General features: G+C 39.0%; 1 protein-coding gene across 16 annotated transcripts in view; it reads right to left on the bottom strand.

Annotated features, from left to right (window-relative positions):
- The window catches only part of MYT1L (myelin transcription factor 1 like), a 367,019-nt gene that overhangs the window by 82,774 nt on the left and 264,885 nt on the right, over positions 1-19,360 (bottom strand). For 11 of the 16 annotated variants that reach the window (XM_060752740.2, XM_060752741.2, XM_067468161.1 and 8 more), the window contains one exon: positions 47-1,021. The exons of 1 other annotated variant lie outside the window; for it this stretch is intronic. In XM_060752740.2, the coding sequence (XP_060608723.2) occupies positions 47-1,021 (975 nt within the window). The remainder of the gene's footprint in view (positions 1-46; positions 1,022-19,360) is intronic. 4 more of the 16 variants (XM_067468163.1, XM_067468171.1, XM_067468169.1 and 1 more) reach the window with 1 other exon arrangement.

The raw sequence follows: 19,360 nt of genomic DNA, 5'->3' as shown, positions 1-19,360 counted from the left end.
CCCCATATTTCATCATAATACAATATACATGAGATAGAAATATTACCTTTACCATAATATGGCTTTTTGACATGGCCGTCACTGGATTTAGACTTCCTGTCATCTCCAGAAAGATGTCTTGGAGAATGCTCCTCATAAGATCTCATATTATCCCTCCTTCCAGCTTCCATTGCCATTTTTTCCCTCATGGCTTTTGCTCTTTCTGTTTCTAAAGCAATAGCTTTCTCTAGTAGCGTCAAGTTTCCTTTTGTCATATCAAACACCTCTTCAGACCTATCTGAAGTAATTGAGGTTGTGTCATCATCCCTTTCATGACACCCACCCTCTTTTGCACAGCTAGGAAAAGTTCTAGATCTTGGACTCAACTGTTCTTCAAGCCTCATTAAGTTCATCATATCAGAATAATTTCTCTCAGGTGTCCTTCCTTGGGAATCTTCCTCTTGTCGGGCGTGTTGGCGAGAATTCATGTTTTGCTGTTGATTTCTTTCCTGTGGGGTTGTCTCACTGAGTTTCCTGGCCAAATCAAAGCATTGGTTCCTCAAGCATTCCAAGCTACTGAGACATACCTCTTCGTCGCTTTCTTCCACCATTTTTTCCGTAAGCCCATTGTTTGTAGGCTTCCCCAGCATCCCATAGTTCATATTCCTGTTTTCGTGCTGAGACATATTGTCTGTATAATTTCTATCATTAATGTTTTCTGAAAGCACTACACCATGTCCTTGTGCTAACAATTTCAGTGAGTCCACGGTTTCCCTAACAACGTCACTGTCTAAATCTAAACTCAGCTCACTCTTACGACCAACATTTTCATTTTTGTCGCTATCATCTTCCAGGCTATTAGATGTATTGCTATTCATTTCTGATTCTGTCCTGGCTCTGTATGCTGCATCCTCTGCAATTTTGCCAAGATTTAACAATGACTTGGCCACCAGTTCATCGTAATTATCATACTCATCATTATTGTTATCGTCTTTCTCTGCATCTTGCATTCGAGTATTGTGACAATTCATTTGATGGTCTTCTGCATAGAAAATAAAAGAAACAAAGAAAGAAAGAGAAATAGAAAAGAAAAGAAAAAAGTGGCTAGAATTGGAACTGTTTTTGTAGTACCATGGATAGGACATAAAATGCCTGCCAATTATCTTTTAGCATGCTGTTGCTCATAAACACTAAGCCCCCATCAAATTTAAGGCTCTTCATTTTTAAGGATGTTCTTAATACTGTGGGTATAAATTTTTACTACCTTTGTTATGTTTTAATGAAGCATTGTTGGTTATGAAAAACATATGTTTATACAAATTTATTTAACTAATATGAACTTCAATGTTCTTTTTTCTTCCTTTCATAGTTTTAAAATAATTTAATTATTTATGCTAATTTATTTGTGAGAGTTCTGTAAACATACCCAATCTAAAACCTGACTGTCTAGTCTCAATCCATTATATACAACATAATCACCTTCTCCCAGAGGACTTGGTGGACATGCTAGGCAGGAGAGATGTGGTTGATGGATGTTTGAGATAATGAGATGTTAGAGTTGCATTGCATATCTCAATATTTATGTTTAAATACAATCATATGAAATCATACACATGCATTCTAAGCAATCATTTTTAATTGTGTGTGCACATAACAGAAAAAGTGTATTTTGGTATATATTTGGAATTTGTCTTTTACAATAGTATTCTTACAATTTATTTATTTACAACATTTTTACCCTGCCCTTCTCAACCCCCAAGGGGGGACTCAAAGCAATTTCATTGGTGGACATCTATTTCCCTATATGCTACATCATCATGGACCAATATTTTGTTGATACCTCAGTTCCTGGAATGATTATCTTAAAAAACTATTTAATTTTTCGTGGCTATTAAAATTGTTAAAATCATGTACCCATGCGAATACTTTAAATAAAAGAAATCAGAAGTGTTCTTGACAAAAATCATATGAACCTTATTGTTCCTATCTATAATCCATAGACCATTATTCACAACAGCCACTCCATCTCACACTCTACTACCAACAAGGAACAATATCCAGAATGGGAGCACACAAGATGAAGAAAGTTTGATTTTTAGTGGCTGAAGTCACAACCACTAAGACGGGGAGCAATTTTAGCCCATCCTCCCAACCATGTCCCAAACGTATCATTTCCCCAAACACATCAAGGATATGGCTGCTACTGAATAGAGGATCACTACCCTAAGGGACACACATGTGGCAAATCTTCTCCCCATCTGTCAGGGATCACACAAGGCAGCATAATTTGTTGAACATCCAAGACTCTTCGCAATGTGCAAATACTCTCTCCACATAGGAAGCAAATACTTACAAAATACATTCTCATAGACCATAATGAATAATGTTGCCACTTTTCTCCCCCCTTTGGAAAAATCCTGAACATTGCACTGGTTTTGAAGACTACTCAGTTCAGGATTTACCATGTGTGAATCCTTTGCACAGATAATGGCAAAAATAACATTTTTGGTAATGAAAACACAATCCTTTTCACAAAAAAACATGATTTTCTGGAAATGTTATTTTCTCTGCAGCAAAACCCCACATTTTTACATTGCAAAGATTCTTCTCTGTCCAAGACTTTCCTTACTGTCCAGATTTCTATTATTTGAACATTTAAAAATACTATTTCCATCCTACTCCCCCATGAGTATGACACTGGAAATTTTCCCCTATATGTTTTAATCATACTTGAGAAGGATTTCCCTGGGTGTTGTTGTTATTGCTTTAATAAAAAAAAGTATCAACACAAGTAGAATGTCTTCACTAAATGTCCACGTTGTTTAAATCAAAAAATCCATAGACTTTTATTGCTTATACCGCTCTGTAGCTTAAGGTTTGTTAGAGAAGGGGACTGGGAATAAAATGTGATACTAGGGCAGGGGAGAATAGAAAGAGGGACATAGGGAGAAAATGGGAAAGAGAGAAAGAAGAAAATTTCAGGGCACTGATATATGCTCATATATAGAAGAAAAATCTTCCCAGAACAAAATAATAAAGCAAAACATGAAATGCAAAGAACAATTTAGTCATATGGTAGCCTATACAGTTATCTACTGGACATTCAAGTATGATGGTACACACACTCGCATAATATATATTCTCAAAAACATTCAAATTCAGGATATCTCTTACATAAGCTATGTCCATATGAAAATGGATTATGTATGTATTTTGATTTCTATGACATACATCATAAATCAGTTTTGATGTAAGAAGGTTAATTAACATTATGGTGAGACAGAGATATGTTGAAATCACTGTACGTTGTGCTGGCTTCATCAGATTATATAGTCAAAACATGGTTTCCAGATTGCCTGGGAATTTTGTTTTGTTTCTTCTGCCTTTATAGCAGACTAGCATATGCATTTGTTTCAAATGTTTAACCCTTTGCTACTGGGTAATCAATACAGGTAGGAAGTATGGCTTTAACTATTTAAAATGAAAATAAAATACTGAAATGATTTTTTCCCTAAAATAAAAAGTTAAAATACTTGAGATTAGTGAAATAGTAAAAATATCAGAATAAAAACTATGAGAAATGATGTTCTTGAGCAGTCATTACTTTCTTACATTTCTTCTTGCTACCACATCACAGAACAAAGTGCTACAAGAAGAAATAAAAAAAAACAATTAAACGATAGTGGGCTAATACAAAATAAGATTTTAAAGTTTTTTTACTTAATGCCATTTCAATTGCCTTAAAATTGAGAAGTAATCAATACATAGAAACAAGTTTCTACATGCAGCTTGCATCCATCCTTAGAACTGCGTAAGTACAAAGTTGTACGTCATAGATATGATCAACACTGTCAGACTGATAGTACTGACCAGTTTATATTTTAAGCAAGCCACTTATACAAATGGTTGCATGCTGTCAAGTTGATTCCAGTTTACAGTAAACATAAAGTGAACCTATCATGGAGTTTTCTTGCCAAGATTTGTTCAATTTGGCTCAATTTGAGTATTGTATCTTAACTCTTATAAAAAAGGAACCTTTCCTTCTCCGAGTAGCAAAAGGCAAGAGCTTAATCTGTCCTGAGAGTACCTAAAAAGAAGCAGTGCCCCCCCCCCCCCGGCTTCCTCTCTTTGCTGTGAATACTTAGGCAGGAAAATGGTAGTGGCGGCCAGGAGTAGCTGCCTCCCGGGAGAGCATTGCTGCTTTCCTTTTTTAAGTCTAATTTTTATTTGGAAATAAAGAACAAATAGTAAAAGAGAAAAATGAAACAAAATAGCATTGGTGCTTTCCACTCACCATGGAACGACCTCCGACATATCTATGGATCACATCAAAATCCATAATTTGGGTCCAAAAACCTGCTCTCAACTTATACATGAGGTCAACTTGTACATGAGTATATATGGGATGTTATTTGGTTTACTGCTCAAGATGCAAAAACTTTATCAGCACTGATAACGAAATGTGAGGGTTAAATCCCTCTTCCTGTCCACACACTCACTCAGTAATAGCTGATAAACGTAGCCAGCTTGAACAACACATCTTGGTGGAGCTCCATGAAAGCACAAACTGTTAAGCAGCTTCCATTAAATTTTTGGTTCCCAAATATACAATCTATGCTTGAATTGAAAAGCATATTACAATGCATATGCACAGAGATATACATTCCACTTTCATTTCATGTTTTCCAAAGCTCTCATTTACCCAATGCTTATCCCTGTCATTGGATTAATCAAATTGTGGGAGGTGGCAATATACGAGTATACAAATATATTTTTAAAAATGTCCATATGTAATGGTTACAAATGGGAAGAATATGAAACACTTTGCCTAAATATGGCAGTGAAAAACACACCCCAATATATGAGTCACGTACTGTATGAGTGAAGACATGTAAATTCCTTTCTGAGTATTGGTGATGCTGGGTGAAAGCTGTAACTATAATACTGTTTAGTCTGTTTGTTCTATCCATTTCATCTCTCCTGCCCGTTCAACCCTAAAAAGGAAGAAAAAAACGGTGGAGGAGAAGAAAAGTATGAAGTGTAAATCTTCGATGAGGGAAGCAGGGAATAAATTGCTTGAACTGAGCTTCAGTTCGCCTCTCAATATTTTCTCTTTAACTAGCTGTGTTTACTAAATACAGATAAATTCTGAAATTTCCTTTGGGAAAATGTGTATTATTTCTTTGTAGTCTCATTCTTTCATTCAACAGACCGAGACTCAGGACCTTAGAACTTGAGTTATCTCCATGGAAGTATATTGCCTGCCAAGAGTATGCGGTCTTCATAACTTTTATTGGTAACATGAAACTCTTTAACTCTTTTCCATTATCCACAGACATACATTGCAAAGGTCTACATCTGCAAAGACAGCTTCTTATATGAACTTCGATGCTAGTGAAATGAGATGAACATTGCATGGGCAGCAACGTATGAGAAACATCTCATGTATGGAGTCATGCAATACAGTGAATTAGGAAGGAGCTTCCTTGGTAGAAAAGAAAGCCGGGCAGAAGCCATGCACAAGAAAAGCAATGGAAGAGTTATTACAGTTGCAGGCTTTCTGAAATGTTGCTGATAACCACCTTCTTTTTTACTACGATTTGGGAATTGTATTTTCATTGAATGGCCCTATTTGCAATGCTAACAGTGGGGCAATACAATTGGGTACACACTTTTATAAAGTGAAAAATTAATCAACCTTTGCCACTTCACCATATTAAAATTCATGCTATATTCTTTTTGAAGTATTTTGCAGAATAGAGTCAGTGCTGTATAACTTAAAATAGACATCACAAAAAATCACAAAAAAATCTGGAAACATTTTCTAGACATGGATGATGCTTACCCACAATCAGATTGACTGATTGAATTAAGTGATAAATGGCTTTGTATCATAGATTGCTGAATGATAATAAATATGCATCTAACAGGTTCATGGAATATTCCTTGTATATGTTGTTAGGTACTACATGGCAAAATAATTATTAAATGAAATAATTTTGCTACAAAGTTTTTCTGTAATGTGTGGATATTTCCTCTGAAACACAGTTTTACTGTAGTTCTTTTGGTCATTCTTGCAGTGTATTATATATTTCTCCTGAGGGATAATAATAATAATAATAATCTTTATTTATACCCCGCCACCATCTCCCCAAAGGGGACTTGAAATTCCAGATTCAGTGAAATCCATTGGTGAAGTAAGGTTATGAAGTAATGGTCATGGCTCAATGCTGTGCAATGCTAGGATTTGTAATTTGATAAAGGCTCAAGGGCTTGCAAAACTATAGCTCTCATGATTCCATAGCACTGAACCATGGCAGTTAAAGTGGATTCATTCTACAGCAGAGATGCAGCCCAAGGTTTTCTTTTCCATTGCTGGAAATGTTGGCATTTTAAGATTTTTGTTTTTTGGCCACATTACAAAGAGTGCACTGCACATTACATTTGGCAGTGTTTTGAAAATTGAGGTGCACGTGATATTCGATGGCACATTGGACTTGAGTAAATACGGGTATATTAATGCACAAATAAAAACTTTCTACAACTAATCATTCAAGAATATTAACAAACCACAAGAAATAAATATTCACAGCGAGCCTATGAATATTTTTAGCCCAGTCTCAACAGAATCTGCATTAGTGACATTGTCTTTTCAACATTTTGGATAAAAAGCTCATTTGCTTTAAGTAAAGATGAGACATTATTTCTTCACAATTAATTAGTATTAAGACAATCATTTTGTGCCTTATGATCAACAGTGTTTCTCTCTGAGAACTCCAATAACATTTACCTGGAACTTGTTCAATCTTGCTCAGAACAATCCTGATATAATGTCAACCAAAAGCTTCCTTATTGTTTCTCTGCCTGCTTTATTGATACCTGTTCAGTGTGACACTGGCATCAGTGATTAGCTGACTTTTAATTAGGCCTTAATTACTAAATACTTGTTTCCAGGGAATGGCTTAAGTAACTGTTAATAGTATTTTGGAATCAAAAATGAAAACAGAAGAATAATGTAGGATGGGACCTACACACACACGCAGAGGACAGAGAACAAAAGCTAAGTAATTAAGGAGCAATTACGATGCTGTTAATAATTGGTGCTATTGCTATAATGAACAAGAAGCTAGAGACTGTAATAGCCCTGACTATGCTGTCCAACTAAGTGCCACAGATTGCTGATGCAATTACATTTTATATTTTAAAATCCACCATAAATGAGGCCAGGAAAAAGGACAGAAGATGGTTAGAACAAAATACAAAACAAAATACTGAGACACAATGGAATGCCAATAATATAGTTGGATTCTGTCTTTTTTTTAAAGTGAATATAGGACGGCTTTGCTGGTAGGGTGGAAAATTTAAAGCCAGATTTCACATAACACTGATTACATTGGAACATAAAACTTTTTTCAGTTGCCCAAATTCTAAAAGTGTCTTAATTAGGAATGCATCAGGGTTGGCTTGTGAAAAGGCTGTTGGAGGATTGGTAAGAAATTAATCGTATGATGGATTTTTAAAATTAGCTATTAAATAACCTTCTGGTTCACACAATGAACTGAATAGCAGTGGTCTGCACAGATGAAAAGAAAGGGGAAACCTTTTTACACAGACGTGTTCCACTACTTACAATGAAAAAGTATATTCTTCACATTTACCTATGGGTCATTATTGAGTGTTGTACTCTTCACAGACTTTAACAAGTCTCCAGTCACTATTACACATGCATGTGCATATCGATGATCGGTCAGGTAATCATCTGTGTCGCAGCCAAATGGCATAACATTTCTGCTATCTTTCTACCCATAAGAAATTGGTTAGTTACCATCATACACTGCTTCAAAAATGGGGCATTTTGTACTCAATTAAAGCTGGCTGGAAACATCAGAGTCATCCGCCTTGTCCACTCCAATGATAAAAGCGTCACCCATGCATCCAATAACACTTTCCGTTCCTGAACCACATCCTTCTTGCTTGATACTGTGCAGTATCTCTCTTTTCAATCTGAAATGTTTCTGTAAAAAAAAAAAAAACACATTCTCCCTCCCCCGGGGTGGTGCAATAATATCCCACTTCTTTTTAAATATCTCCACTGTCTTGGTGTCACTTTCAAGAAATCCAAGCACCTCTTGATCCTTACATTCAAGGCTCTCTGCTCATCTCTCCTTAGCCCCTTTGTTGCTTGCTCAGTTCTCTTCAAACAGATCTGCCATCAGTCTCTCTGATCCCTTCTACATGTCTTGCCTTTCTGCCTTCACCCATGCTGTTCCATGTGCTTAGGACAACCTGCGTTAATCTTGTCAAGCCACCTTTCTTCTCTGTCGAATCCTTCCTCAAAACTACTTCTTCCTCAAAGACTTTCTTCAAACACTGTGTAGCCTGCAGCCATATTAGATTTCCCAGACCCATTCTTGCACTTCTTTACCAAGCTCCAATTTCCCCTTTCACCTTTGTCTTCGCCACCTTCTTGGAGAGTAAGGGGCACAACCCAAATGGCTCTTGAGAGCTGCTTCCATTCACAATTATTTCAACAGCAGAAAAGTATGAGTGCAAGGTATTTTAATCCATCCTTTCTGTCTACATTTCATAGTACACTTTATCGCTTCACTCTTTGTGTAGTAATTCTTTTTTCTCCCCTTATAGTTCATAGCTCATCTATGCTCCTTGTAATATCTTTGCATTTACACAAACATTAGTTATGCCCTTTCTCTGTCTCTTTAACCCACAAAAATATATTTGGTAATCCCAGATATCTATAACTCTTTACACTCATTTGCATTCTTACACTCTTTTGACACTATCACTTATTCTTCTGCCCCATCTCTTAACAGTTCCTCCCTCAAACACCCCTTTGTGTATTTCCACAACCTTCTTTATTGTGCATCATCCACCATTCAGGGCTCTCTATAAGTGTTTGTGGCATCTTATCCCAGGCCTCTTGTATACTGCCATTTTGCATTATATGGTGTGTGTAGACTCATATAATGCAGTTTAGCTGCATTGAACTGAATTATATGAGTGTACATTGACCATAGAATCCAGGTTCAAACTGCATTCTATGGCAGCGTGGATTGCGCTCCAGTCAACCTTTATTTCCTCCACTTTTTCTCCCACTAAATAGGTTTTATGTTATCTCCATCCCTGTTATTTGTGTATCTCTGTTGCAGGAATGCCTACTGCTTTCCACTTGTCTCCTTACAGTGTAATGCTTCACATTATGTTCTACAGTACTTTCTTTTTCGCCCTCCTTCACAAGCATTGCTTCACCATTCAACTTTTAACTATCCCATTTCTCATCTTCTCAGAAACAACAAATGGGATGATATAGGTTTAAATATTCACTCTTTTGCATGTGAGAAAAAATACTATCAAAAGCTTCCTCCCCACTGGGCGAGATTATAATACTATTTTGATTAATTTATAACACTGAAATGATTTCCCCACAATGTTTTCTGTGAAAAAATGTTGGCAGAAAACCTCAAATTTCTTGTGGAAATTAATTTTTTAAAAAATGTCATGCATTGGACAAAATCTTGTGGTGGGTAGCTATCTTCTTGACAAAGTGTCTCATGGAGTCAAGATAAACCGTCTTGTTGAGCACAAGAAAATGTGTGAATATTATTTATCTTTTCCTCTGGGATCAATAAGACCATTTCAATAGTTTAGAGCAGAATTCAGCACATGAAATTTTTAATATCATGGAGGTAAGCATTAGCATCTCCCAAATTCTGTTTATTAAAGTGTTGTTAAAACATATTTAGTTGAAAAGCCAACAGCTCTATTTCTTTCTCCATCTTCACCTTCCCTACCATATTGGTATTTCTATATATTCAGTTCTCACTTAAAACTCTTTACAGAGGTCCTCTTTTGCCTGAGCATAAAAACAGAAGAGCATAAAAACCACACACTACTATTACTTACTCTGACATTCACACGCTACGGATGGAAAGAGTATTTATTATTGCTTGTTGACACACATATGGAAAACGGGAAGCAGTTGCTAAATGTAAGTTTATAAATATCCACTACCAAGTTTTACAAAATATAGACTAAAAAGTCTCTACAGGTTGGCCATCTCTTTTTACGCAAACACAAAATCTACTATCCAACCATGACACACAATCCACGTTTGAGAATTTTTCCTTTGTATGGAGACTTTTGGGAAACTCCGTAAATTATTCTACAGAGGAATATATGTGAGCTATTTGGGTCAAAATTATGAGATTTTCTACAAAACAGTTTTTTCACAGAATCTCTAGAGTGTTTCTAAATATACATGAGTCAATTGTGTAAAATTAGTAAAGAATATGTGTATGTCTAGAAATAGTTTTTGTACAAAAATATATTCTTGAATCATTCTCTGTTCCACACACATTTTTTGTGCACACACATCCCAACATATATTTATGTGCACAATTTCCTGAAATATGTCTGGAAGTGAAAATATGAGGCAAGGACTGTGAAAAATCCTTGCTACTGTATTATTCTTCTCAATGGGTTTTCTGAATTTTGGGAAACTCTTTCTTCAGCCAGGAAAAAAATAACGGTGAATATTCTTTCAATCTCTAACACACACAGAATGGTAGAACAACAAAACAATATGCACTATTGTTTGCAACATGAACACAGTTGAAAGGTTACTTTATCTCTACTGCTGATTACAGTTTCTGAAGGAGCAGAAAGATACTATGGGTAAAAATATATGCAGACATGAACTACCATGGAACAGAAAGTGTTAAATCATTACGTTCAGCCCCAGCAGGCACAGCTAACTAGAGGCATGGAGAAGATCCCATCATCAGCTTCTGACCTTGTTCCTCAATGCTGACTCGATTTTGGTATAATTAATGAATGACTCACAGGATATATTGTCTTGGAGCAATCTCTCTTGTTTTTGCCCTGAATCAGTCATCATGACATGTGCAGCGTCTTAGGAACGCCTTTCTTGATTTTATCCTTAATACAGGTTCAAACATTAAGTTCATGTAAAAATATACTTTTACAGTGAAGTCCCACCATTATGGAAAGCCCTTCGCTCAGACATGTAATAATCATGAGCTGATTTTGGGATGCATGATTAAGATTTTTGATTAAGAAATAAATGCTTTTAGCACAAATTAATCTGCCAAATTTATTATTGTTTTTGGTGGGGGTAGGATAATGGGAAGGCAGATAGCTGTCCACTGTTTTAAAATACCCATAATGGCTGGAGTCACATGTTTTACACAGGCCAGATGGAGGGACATGGCTTCCCACCGGCTTTTTGTGTGGCCACTATTGCTCACATTTTTTTGTAATGCACATCTTCAAAATTGAGGAGCGCATAACATTCAACAGTGTAGTATACTTGAATAAATATGAGTATATAATTTTATAATTATTTGTTTATAATAAATAAACAAATAAATAAAAAGTATGGCCCGTAAATGATGTTATACATATCCAAATAGCCCTCATCAGAAAAAAGGTTCCCCACCCCATATCTAGGACAATATGGGGCCGCTGGACAATCTATCACCTAAGCATTATCCAAAAAAAATATTTAAAGAAAAAAAGGGGATTTCTAATTCTCCGTACACATCTTTCCTGCATCCCATTTTAACATCCAAATCCAGTCTGTAATTTCTAAAGGGTTACTCCAATATTTCCTTACATCTGAGCTTAGCAGTTTCAGAATATACGTCCACAGAAGTCCCCCAGGGTTTGCTCAACATTGACAGGCAAATTATCATACTTAAATTAGGTTCACTTTCTAGCTCATTGCACTTTTTTTCACATGGAGAACATTAGTGCTAAATAAGTTACTCACTTTGATCTAATCTAGAGGAAATGCCAGCAAAGTTCCCAAAGTACTATTCATTCATAGATTGTCTGCAACACTTTCTCCTGACGATGCTTCTGCTCAAGTCAGTTGCAGACTTCATTTCCTTTCTTTACAAACCCACCATAATTCATTTACAAATCAATCATAGATCTTAAAACATTATTATTATTATTATTATTATTATTATTATTAAACTTTATTTGTACCCCGCTAGCATCTCCCGCAGGACTCGATGTGGCTTACAAAGGCCAAGGCCTCAACAAACAATACAACAATACAAAACCTTGCGCATTACAGCGCATTACAGCGCATTTAATGCGCATTACAGCGCATTAAAGCAATCTAAAACAACAAACAATGAACAATCCACTAAGACACAATAAAACTGGGCCGGGCCAGAGTAAGGGTACAAGGGTTAAAAGTGCTGATGTGACAGGTGGAAATGAGGCTTATGGACAAGTGCAGTGTGCAGTGTGCGGCGATCTTGGCTTTAATAAAGTGCTTGTGGGACTTGGTAATGGAGGTTTCCTATTCGGGAAAGGCACATTGGAACAGCCAGGTCTTCAAGTTCTTTCTGAAGGCTGCCAATGTAGGGGCCTGTCTAAGATCTTTGGGGAGGGCGTTCCAGAGTCGGGGGGCCACCACAGAAAAGGCCCTGTCTCGTGTCCCCACCAAACGCGCTTGCGACGCAGGTGGGATCACGAGCAGGGCCTCTCCAGATGAACGGAGAGAGCGTGTGGGTTCGTAGACGGAGATGCGGTCACGTAGGTAGGCTGGTCCCAAACCGTTCAGGGCTTTGTAGGTAAGCACCTGCACATTAAATTGGGCTCGGTAGATAAACGGCAGCCAGTGGAGCTCCTTGAACAGGAGGGTTGACCTCTCTCTGTAGGGAGCGCCAGTCAACATCCTGGTTGCTGCTCGTTGGACCAGTTGGAATTTCCAAGCCGTTTTCAAGGGCAGCCCCACGTAGAGCGCATTACAGTAATCCATCCTAGAGGTGACCAAGGCATGGACCACTCTGGCCAGATCAGCCTTCGCGAGGTCGCAGTTGGCGCATGAGTCTTAATTGTGCGAAAGCCCCCCCAGACACCGCCGACGCCTGAGCCTCAAGCGTAAGCGATAAGTCCAGGAGGACTCCCAAACTACGGACCTGTGGTTTCAGGGGGAGTGTAACCCCATCCAACACAGGTTGCCACCCTATACCCCGGTCAGGTTTGCGACCGACCAGAAGGACCTCTGTCTTGTCAGGATTGATCTTCAGCTTGTTCCTCCTCATCCAGATAGACACAGCGGCCAGACACTCGTCCAGCACCCGAGAGGCCTCCTTTGAATTCGGTGGAAATGAGTAGTAGAGTTGTGTGTCATCTGCATAGAGGTGGCACCTAACTCCAAAACTCCGGATGACCTCTCCCAGCAGTTTCATGTAGATGTTAAAAAGCATGGGAGACAGAATAGAGCCCTGTGGGACCCCACAGGTCAAAGGCCCGGGATCCGAGCAGGCCTCTCCCAGCTTCACCATCTGGGAACGACCCTCCAGGAAGGATCGGAGCCACGAAAAAACCGTGCCCCCGAGACCCATCCCAGAGAGACGACCCAGAAGGATACCATGATCGATGGTATCGAAAGCCGCTGAGATGTCCAAGAGAACCAACAGAGTCACACTCCCCCTGTCCAGCTCTCTACGGAGGTCATCCACCAAGGCGACCAAGGCTGTCTCGGTGCCGTGACCAGGCCTGAAACCAGACTGTGACTGATCTAGGTAGTTGATGTCATCTAAAAAGCCCTGGAGCTGGGAGGCGACCACTCGCTCCAGCACCTTACCCAAAAAAGAGAGGTTGGAGATCGGTCTGTAATTGTTCAGCACCGTGGAGTCAAGGGAAGCCTTTTTGAGGAGTGGACAAACCACAGCCTGTTTCAAATTAGATGGAAAAATCCCTTGCTCCAACGATGCATTAAAACATGTTCCACCAACATGTAAACAAGTAGGACAGTGCACACCAATAGCTCTGTCCACTTAAGATTGCCTAAGACTTAGGTGTTTATCTACCATACTTGTGATACAGGAAGATATACTAAGACAAATGTTTAGGATCACTAAGAAGCCCATAATATAAAGCCAAGTCAGTGTAAATAAGCAAGATACAATCCAAAGAAATCTGGCATGCTGAAATCTTGTTTAAAATATTTGGACTCATTGTTCAGTACTTTTATTTAGGTTTATTCTGATGTATTCAGCAGGAGTGCCTTCCTTCAAGTCCATAGGATTTTACCCTCAAGCATGCAGTCTAAATGTAACTCAGGCCCCATCTACACAGCCACATGTGGAATATGAAACGGATTAGCCTGGGACATCTAAGGGCCCTTCCGCACAGCCATATAACTCAGAATATCAAGTCAGATTATTTATTTATTTATTTATTTCAAACACTTTTACCCCGCCCTTCTCCCTGGGGGAGACTCAGAACAACTTCCAATTGGTAACAATTTGATGCCGCATAATAAAATACAATACAAAACACCAATAATTATAACATTAAATAATTAAAACATTAAAACAATATATTTGCAGTCTACTGAACTATTACCAGCCTGGTGGCCATTATCTAGCCGAATTCTATGATTGAGTACTCCATTTAACTTATCCATAATCCATTTCCAAACTATTGTCAACACTGTCATTGTCATTTCTGACTAATTACCAGAAGGCCTGATATAATCCACAATATCTGCTTCGAGTTGGGTTATCTGAGTCCACACTGCCATATAATCCAGTTCAATGTGGATTTTATACAGCTGTGTGGAAGGGGCCTCAAAGATGCTCCAGGCTAATCCATTTTAACCTGGAATAAGACTGATTATTCCTAATCCCAGGAGGCAGTCCTCACAACCATCCCACCTCCCCAAGCTCAAGCAGCCTGCCCCCCGCCATATCCTTAAAATAGAGGAAAAGCCTTTGTCCAAAGGTATGAGGCTTGCCTTAGCTCTGTGTCATTTGAAAATGATGCTGGAGCTTTGGAAAGGGGGAAATTTCCCATTCAAAGCTCCATACAGAGGCTTTTTCCTTACTTTTAAGGACAAAACAAAGGGCAGGGAAGGGAGGGGTGATTCCCATCCCACCCATGCTGATCACAAATTGGCACAGGTGGGCATCTGGCCATTTCCCAGCAAAAAGGCAGGTTTGGGCCCCCTGTCTGGCCCCAAAATGCGAGAGGAATTGGTGTTTAACACACCAATATCTCTCATATTTAGGCCAGTGCAGAAGGGCCATCAAGGTTATCCAGTGCCTTTTGCCTATAGCTACTGAAACTAGAAACCAGAGAAACGTTTACACCTTAAGCAGTGTGTTAGACTCTACCACCCCACCTCCTTTTACAATGATTAAGATATCATAAATGTGCACAATACTTTTTCCCACTCCCCCATCTGCTTTGTTCATTCTGATAGTAAGATTCGATCCTACTTCATTATTTCCAATTTCTTTGTGCGGTAGCATTTGACCTACTTACTTGCCAACATAACTAATTCACTCCACTTGAATTTATTTACTCTATTCCATTTGTGACTGCTGTTGCACTATGATTCATGATTTCCTAAAATCAATTTATTAAGCCTGAATGAGATGCGTTCTGAAATTCAGGTAAACTACAGACACTGTTCCACTACAGTACTACCTGTTCTGTGATGCACAGTAAGACAAGACACCTTGCAAGTAGCACCCACTGCCAAGCTCAATATGAATTTGAAAAGAGTTAATAGGCAAATGGCTCATTCACAGCTTTCCCAATACTTCTGGGAAAAGTACTTCAGAATCAAATGGATTTAGGTTTATATACTACTTGTCTTCTCCATCTAGAACATGCAAACTCAGCATCAATAATCATAAGCACAACATCAGTAATATGACAAACATGGCTTAAACCAGGCTTCTGTGTATGTGGCTGGAATAGATATATAAAGATATGATAGAAATAATAAATGAAGACATCCTTCATCTCAAAAAATGTATGTTAGTCACAGGACTGATTCTGAAAATACAAGAAAAGTATAAATTTCTCCCTTTCTATCTTACACATCTCCACTAAGTGTGAGCATTATGTGTGGTTTAGACAATTTTGAAAAATAAAGGAAAATGAATGCAGTTGTCTGCCACACATCCTCAGACATCTATATGTGTGTATATCTGCTCATATGTGCCTTCAAGCCACTGGTCAATATAGTGACCCCATAAATTTCACAGGGTTTTGGTAGGCAAGGAATGCTCAGAGGTAGTTTTGCCAGACCCTTCCTTTGACATATAGCCAACAGCACCTGGTATTTGTTGACAGTCTCTCATCAAAGTACCAACCATGGGTAACCCTGCATAGTATCATTCTGAAGCAACTCCACAGTTCTCCGGAGAGACCCTCCATGCCTGGCAAGCCCATGGGATAAGTTTTGGGGGAGGAAATGGGGGATGGGAGGGCCTTTAGAGAGTTGAGTCCTCCCACTACCACCACAGGCACATACTCCCAAACCCACTTAAATCAAACTGTGTTTGCAGTACATGAAAATCACCGTGGCCTAAAGGCAATTTTTATTTCTGACTAGAGTAGATCCTAATGGAACTTAAATCAAATCTACACTGACCATTTAATGAGGCTTCAAACAGACTCAAAACTATGCTTATATATTCCTGCCCATGAACCAGGATCATATCCCACTAATGGGAATAATACATCATGCAGGGACATGGCTGATGGCTTCCTCTATGGAGGTGCCCTGTTTATGAATTGTCTTTCCTTGGAATGTCGGTTGGTAACACATTTGTTCCTTTTTGTGTCAAACTAAAACTTGGCTTTTTATTAAAGCCTTCGGGGCTCAACCATAGTACTTTGAAAAACATGTATATGTATATTGGATCCTTATAAAATGCTTATGTTGTTCAACTGTATGCTGTTTCTGAGATCTCATGATATAAGAAGCCCCCGGTGGCTCAATGGGTTCAACCTTTGTGTCAGCAGGACTGAAGAATGACAGGTTGGAGGTTCGAATTGTTGGCACTGTGTGTGTGTGTGTGTGTGTGTTAAAGGATACACCTACCATTTTTGTATTAAACTACTAATAAATGTAAGATTTAGGACATAGGGCCTTCCTGAAACAACAAAAATTTCAACTGCCTACAAAGTAATAGTAAGGAGTTTATCCAGCTAAATTTTCTAGGAAGGGAGTACCAGGATCTTGGAGCACCCATCAAAAAGTACCTAGTGTCCCACCTTATGGAAGATCTCAAATGTGGGAATATAGTCATTTAGATCATTTAGAGTAATATTTATAGAAAGGGGCATATCTACATGGGCCATATAATCCAGGGCAGTCAAGAATTAACCTTGTGTTGTCCAAATGAATTACGGGCCTTTCTTGTCCCCAATGTGGGGCAAGGCCACAAAACATCTTTTTATCACATTAGCAAAAGTCAGGGAATGCTCCAGAGCTTGCCTGAAGTTCCAGAGCAGCCCTGGTTGGGACCGTTCTTAATTGGAGCTGGCCCTGCTGTTCACACAGCCATCCCGCTTTCCCTGGACCCCATGTGGTGGGATGGCATGTAACTTGGTGCAACGTTGTTGCAGTGATCATGAAGCTTGAAATAGTTTCTGGCTTTCTGGGGCATCATTGCTGATATTTGCAAGGGCATCTGCACAATTCAGACAGAGGAGGGCATCATCCCACTCCTTACTCCTTTCCCTCTCCACCTTTGCAAACATCAGAAATGATAGCCCAGGATGGCCAGGAGATCTTTTAAGCTCTATGGCAACTATAACAAAGTAACAAGACCACTGAAGTAAGGGTGGTCATCCAGTAGAGCTGAAACATGTTTGGCCATGCTGGACAGTCTGGACTCCATATCACTACCTCCGCAGTGCAGCCACCCCTACACTCCATGCCAGCCCTGGGGTTTCTGCTCATGTAGATGCACTCAAGGCCCCTTTACCTTTCTGTATTCACCTGTCCATTGACACTTTTATCACCCTTTCTTTTTCCCATCATACCGTGCCAAGCTTCTATTAGGATCAATCTCCAGCTGCTTCTGCACACAGATTTTAAAGGGACGTGTTAAAAAAAATCCTGCTGCTTTCATATCTTTTATATCTTTTTCAGTGACAAATAATTGTAATTGTTTCTTTATATACAGCTAATATAAACATGTTCAGATTGCAGCAGAGGCATGTCTATTAATTCAGAAAGATTATATTAGCCAAGCCTGCTTGAACTCGCTAATCTTTCAAACAGTCCTCACTAATTACTACTCTCTGTCCTTAAAGTGGTTTCTTGCAAGTAATGGGTACCTCTGTATTCCCCTGGCAACAGAAGTTTGATGTCTGGCTGACTACGCCTTGCTTTTATAGACAATATTCAAATTCTTATGTGAATTATTTCAAGCAATGATATATTTTAAGATGCTAAGGGATGCGTTTTAGGGAAAAGGTTCATGGTTGAATCCAGGAGTACATCCAAACTGTAAAGCTATGTCTTCAGAGGGAGGGTAACACCATCCTCACAGGGTGGATTTCTATTCCCTGATCTGCTTTTTGATTGACCCAGAGCACCTCTTCTTGTTTGGCTTACATTTCAATTAGTCCACTGTCATCCAGCCTGATGCACGCCTCAGTTTGTGACAGGCATCAACATACTCGTAGAACTGAGACAGCTTCCTTGCACTGAGGTGGAAAGGAGAAGTAGAATTGGGTAATATCTGCATGGCGCCAGATTCTCAGACCCTGGACTACTTGTCCCAGTAGTCCAGGTAAAAGAGGCAAAAACAGAACTGACTGCAGGGGACCTCATAGTTCAGCAACAAAGTGATTTAAGATTACCAATGATCAACCCCAATACAAGTCTGCTGTCCTTTCCCCAGCCCACAAGGTAAAGAGAAGGACTGGGAGAAAGTGAATGAAGTGCCATATACAGAGAAAGTGGCAGAGAGAGAGGGGAAGTGGGGTGGGATGGAGGAGACCAGTTGCTGAAAGAGAAATGGGCAGATTTTCCTATTTTTTACTCTCGCTGTTTCCCTATCTTCCATACACCTTCTCAAAGTATTGTAGTTCCCAGAAGAAAGATAGCCTACTTTGAGCTAAAGTAAGTCTCTTGGAAATTGTTAAGTCTCTTGGAAATTTTCCAAGGCACAGAAAGTAAGATATGTCAATTAAAATGGGTATACATGTACTTGAATTAGAACCATACCAGGATATCCACTGATACTGAATAAGGTTTGCATCTAGTTTTAGTTGTCAGTTTGACTTTGTTTACATTAACATTTAAAGCTCATGCCATGCTCAATGAAGAAGCAGATACTGACTGTCATTTTTGATATGAGATGCACCCAATCCAAATAATAGGAACCCTTGTGCTGGCAGGACTGAAGACCTACAGGTTGCAGGTTCGAATCCGGAGAGAGTGCGGATGAGCTCTCTCTGTCAGCTCTGGCTCCCTATGTGGGGACATGAGAGAAGCCTCCCACAAGGATGGTAAAACATAAAAAACACATCTGGGCATCCCCTGGGCAACGTCCTTGCAGATGGC

Source organism: Anolis sagrei, chromosome 1, assembly GCF_037176765.1.
Source record: "Anolis sagrei isolate rAnoSag1 chromosome 1, rAnoSag1.mat, whole genome shotgun sequence".
Taxonomy (NCBI): Eukaryota; Metazoa; Chordata; class Lepidosauria; order Squamata; family Dactyloidae; genus Anolis; species Anolis sagrei.
The sequence above is the reverse complement of the archived record's forward strand: the minus strand, read 5'-3'. Positions and strand labels throughout refer to the sequence as shown.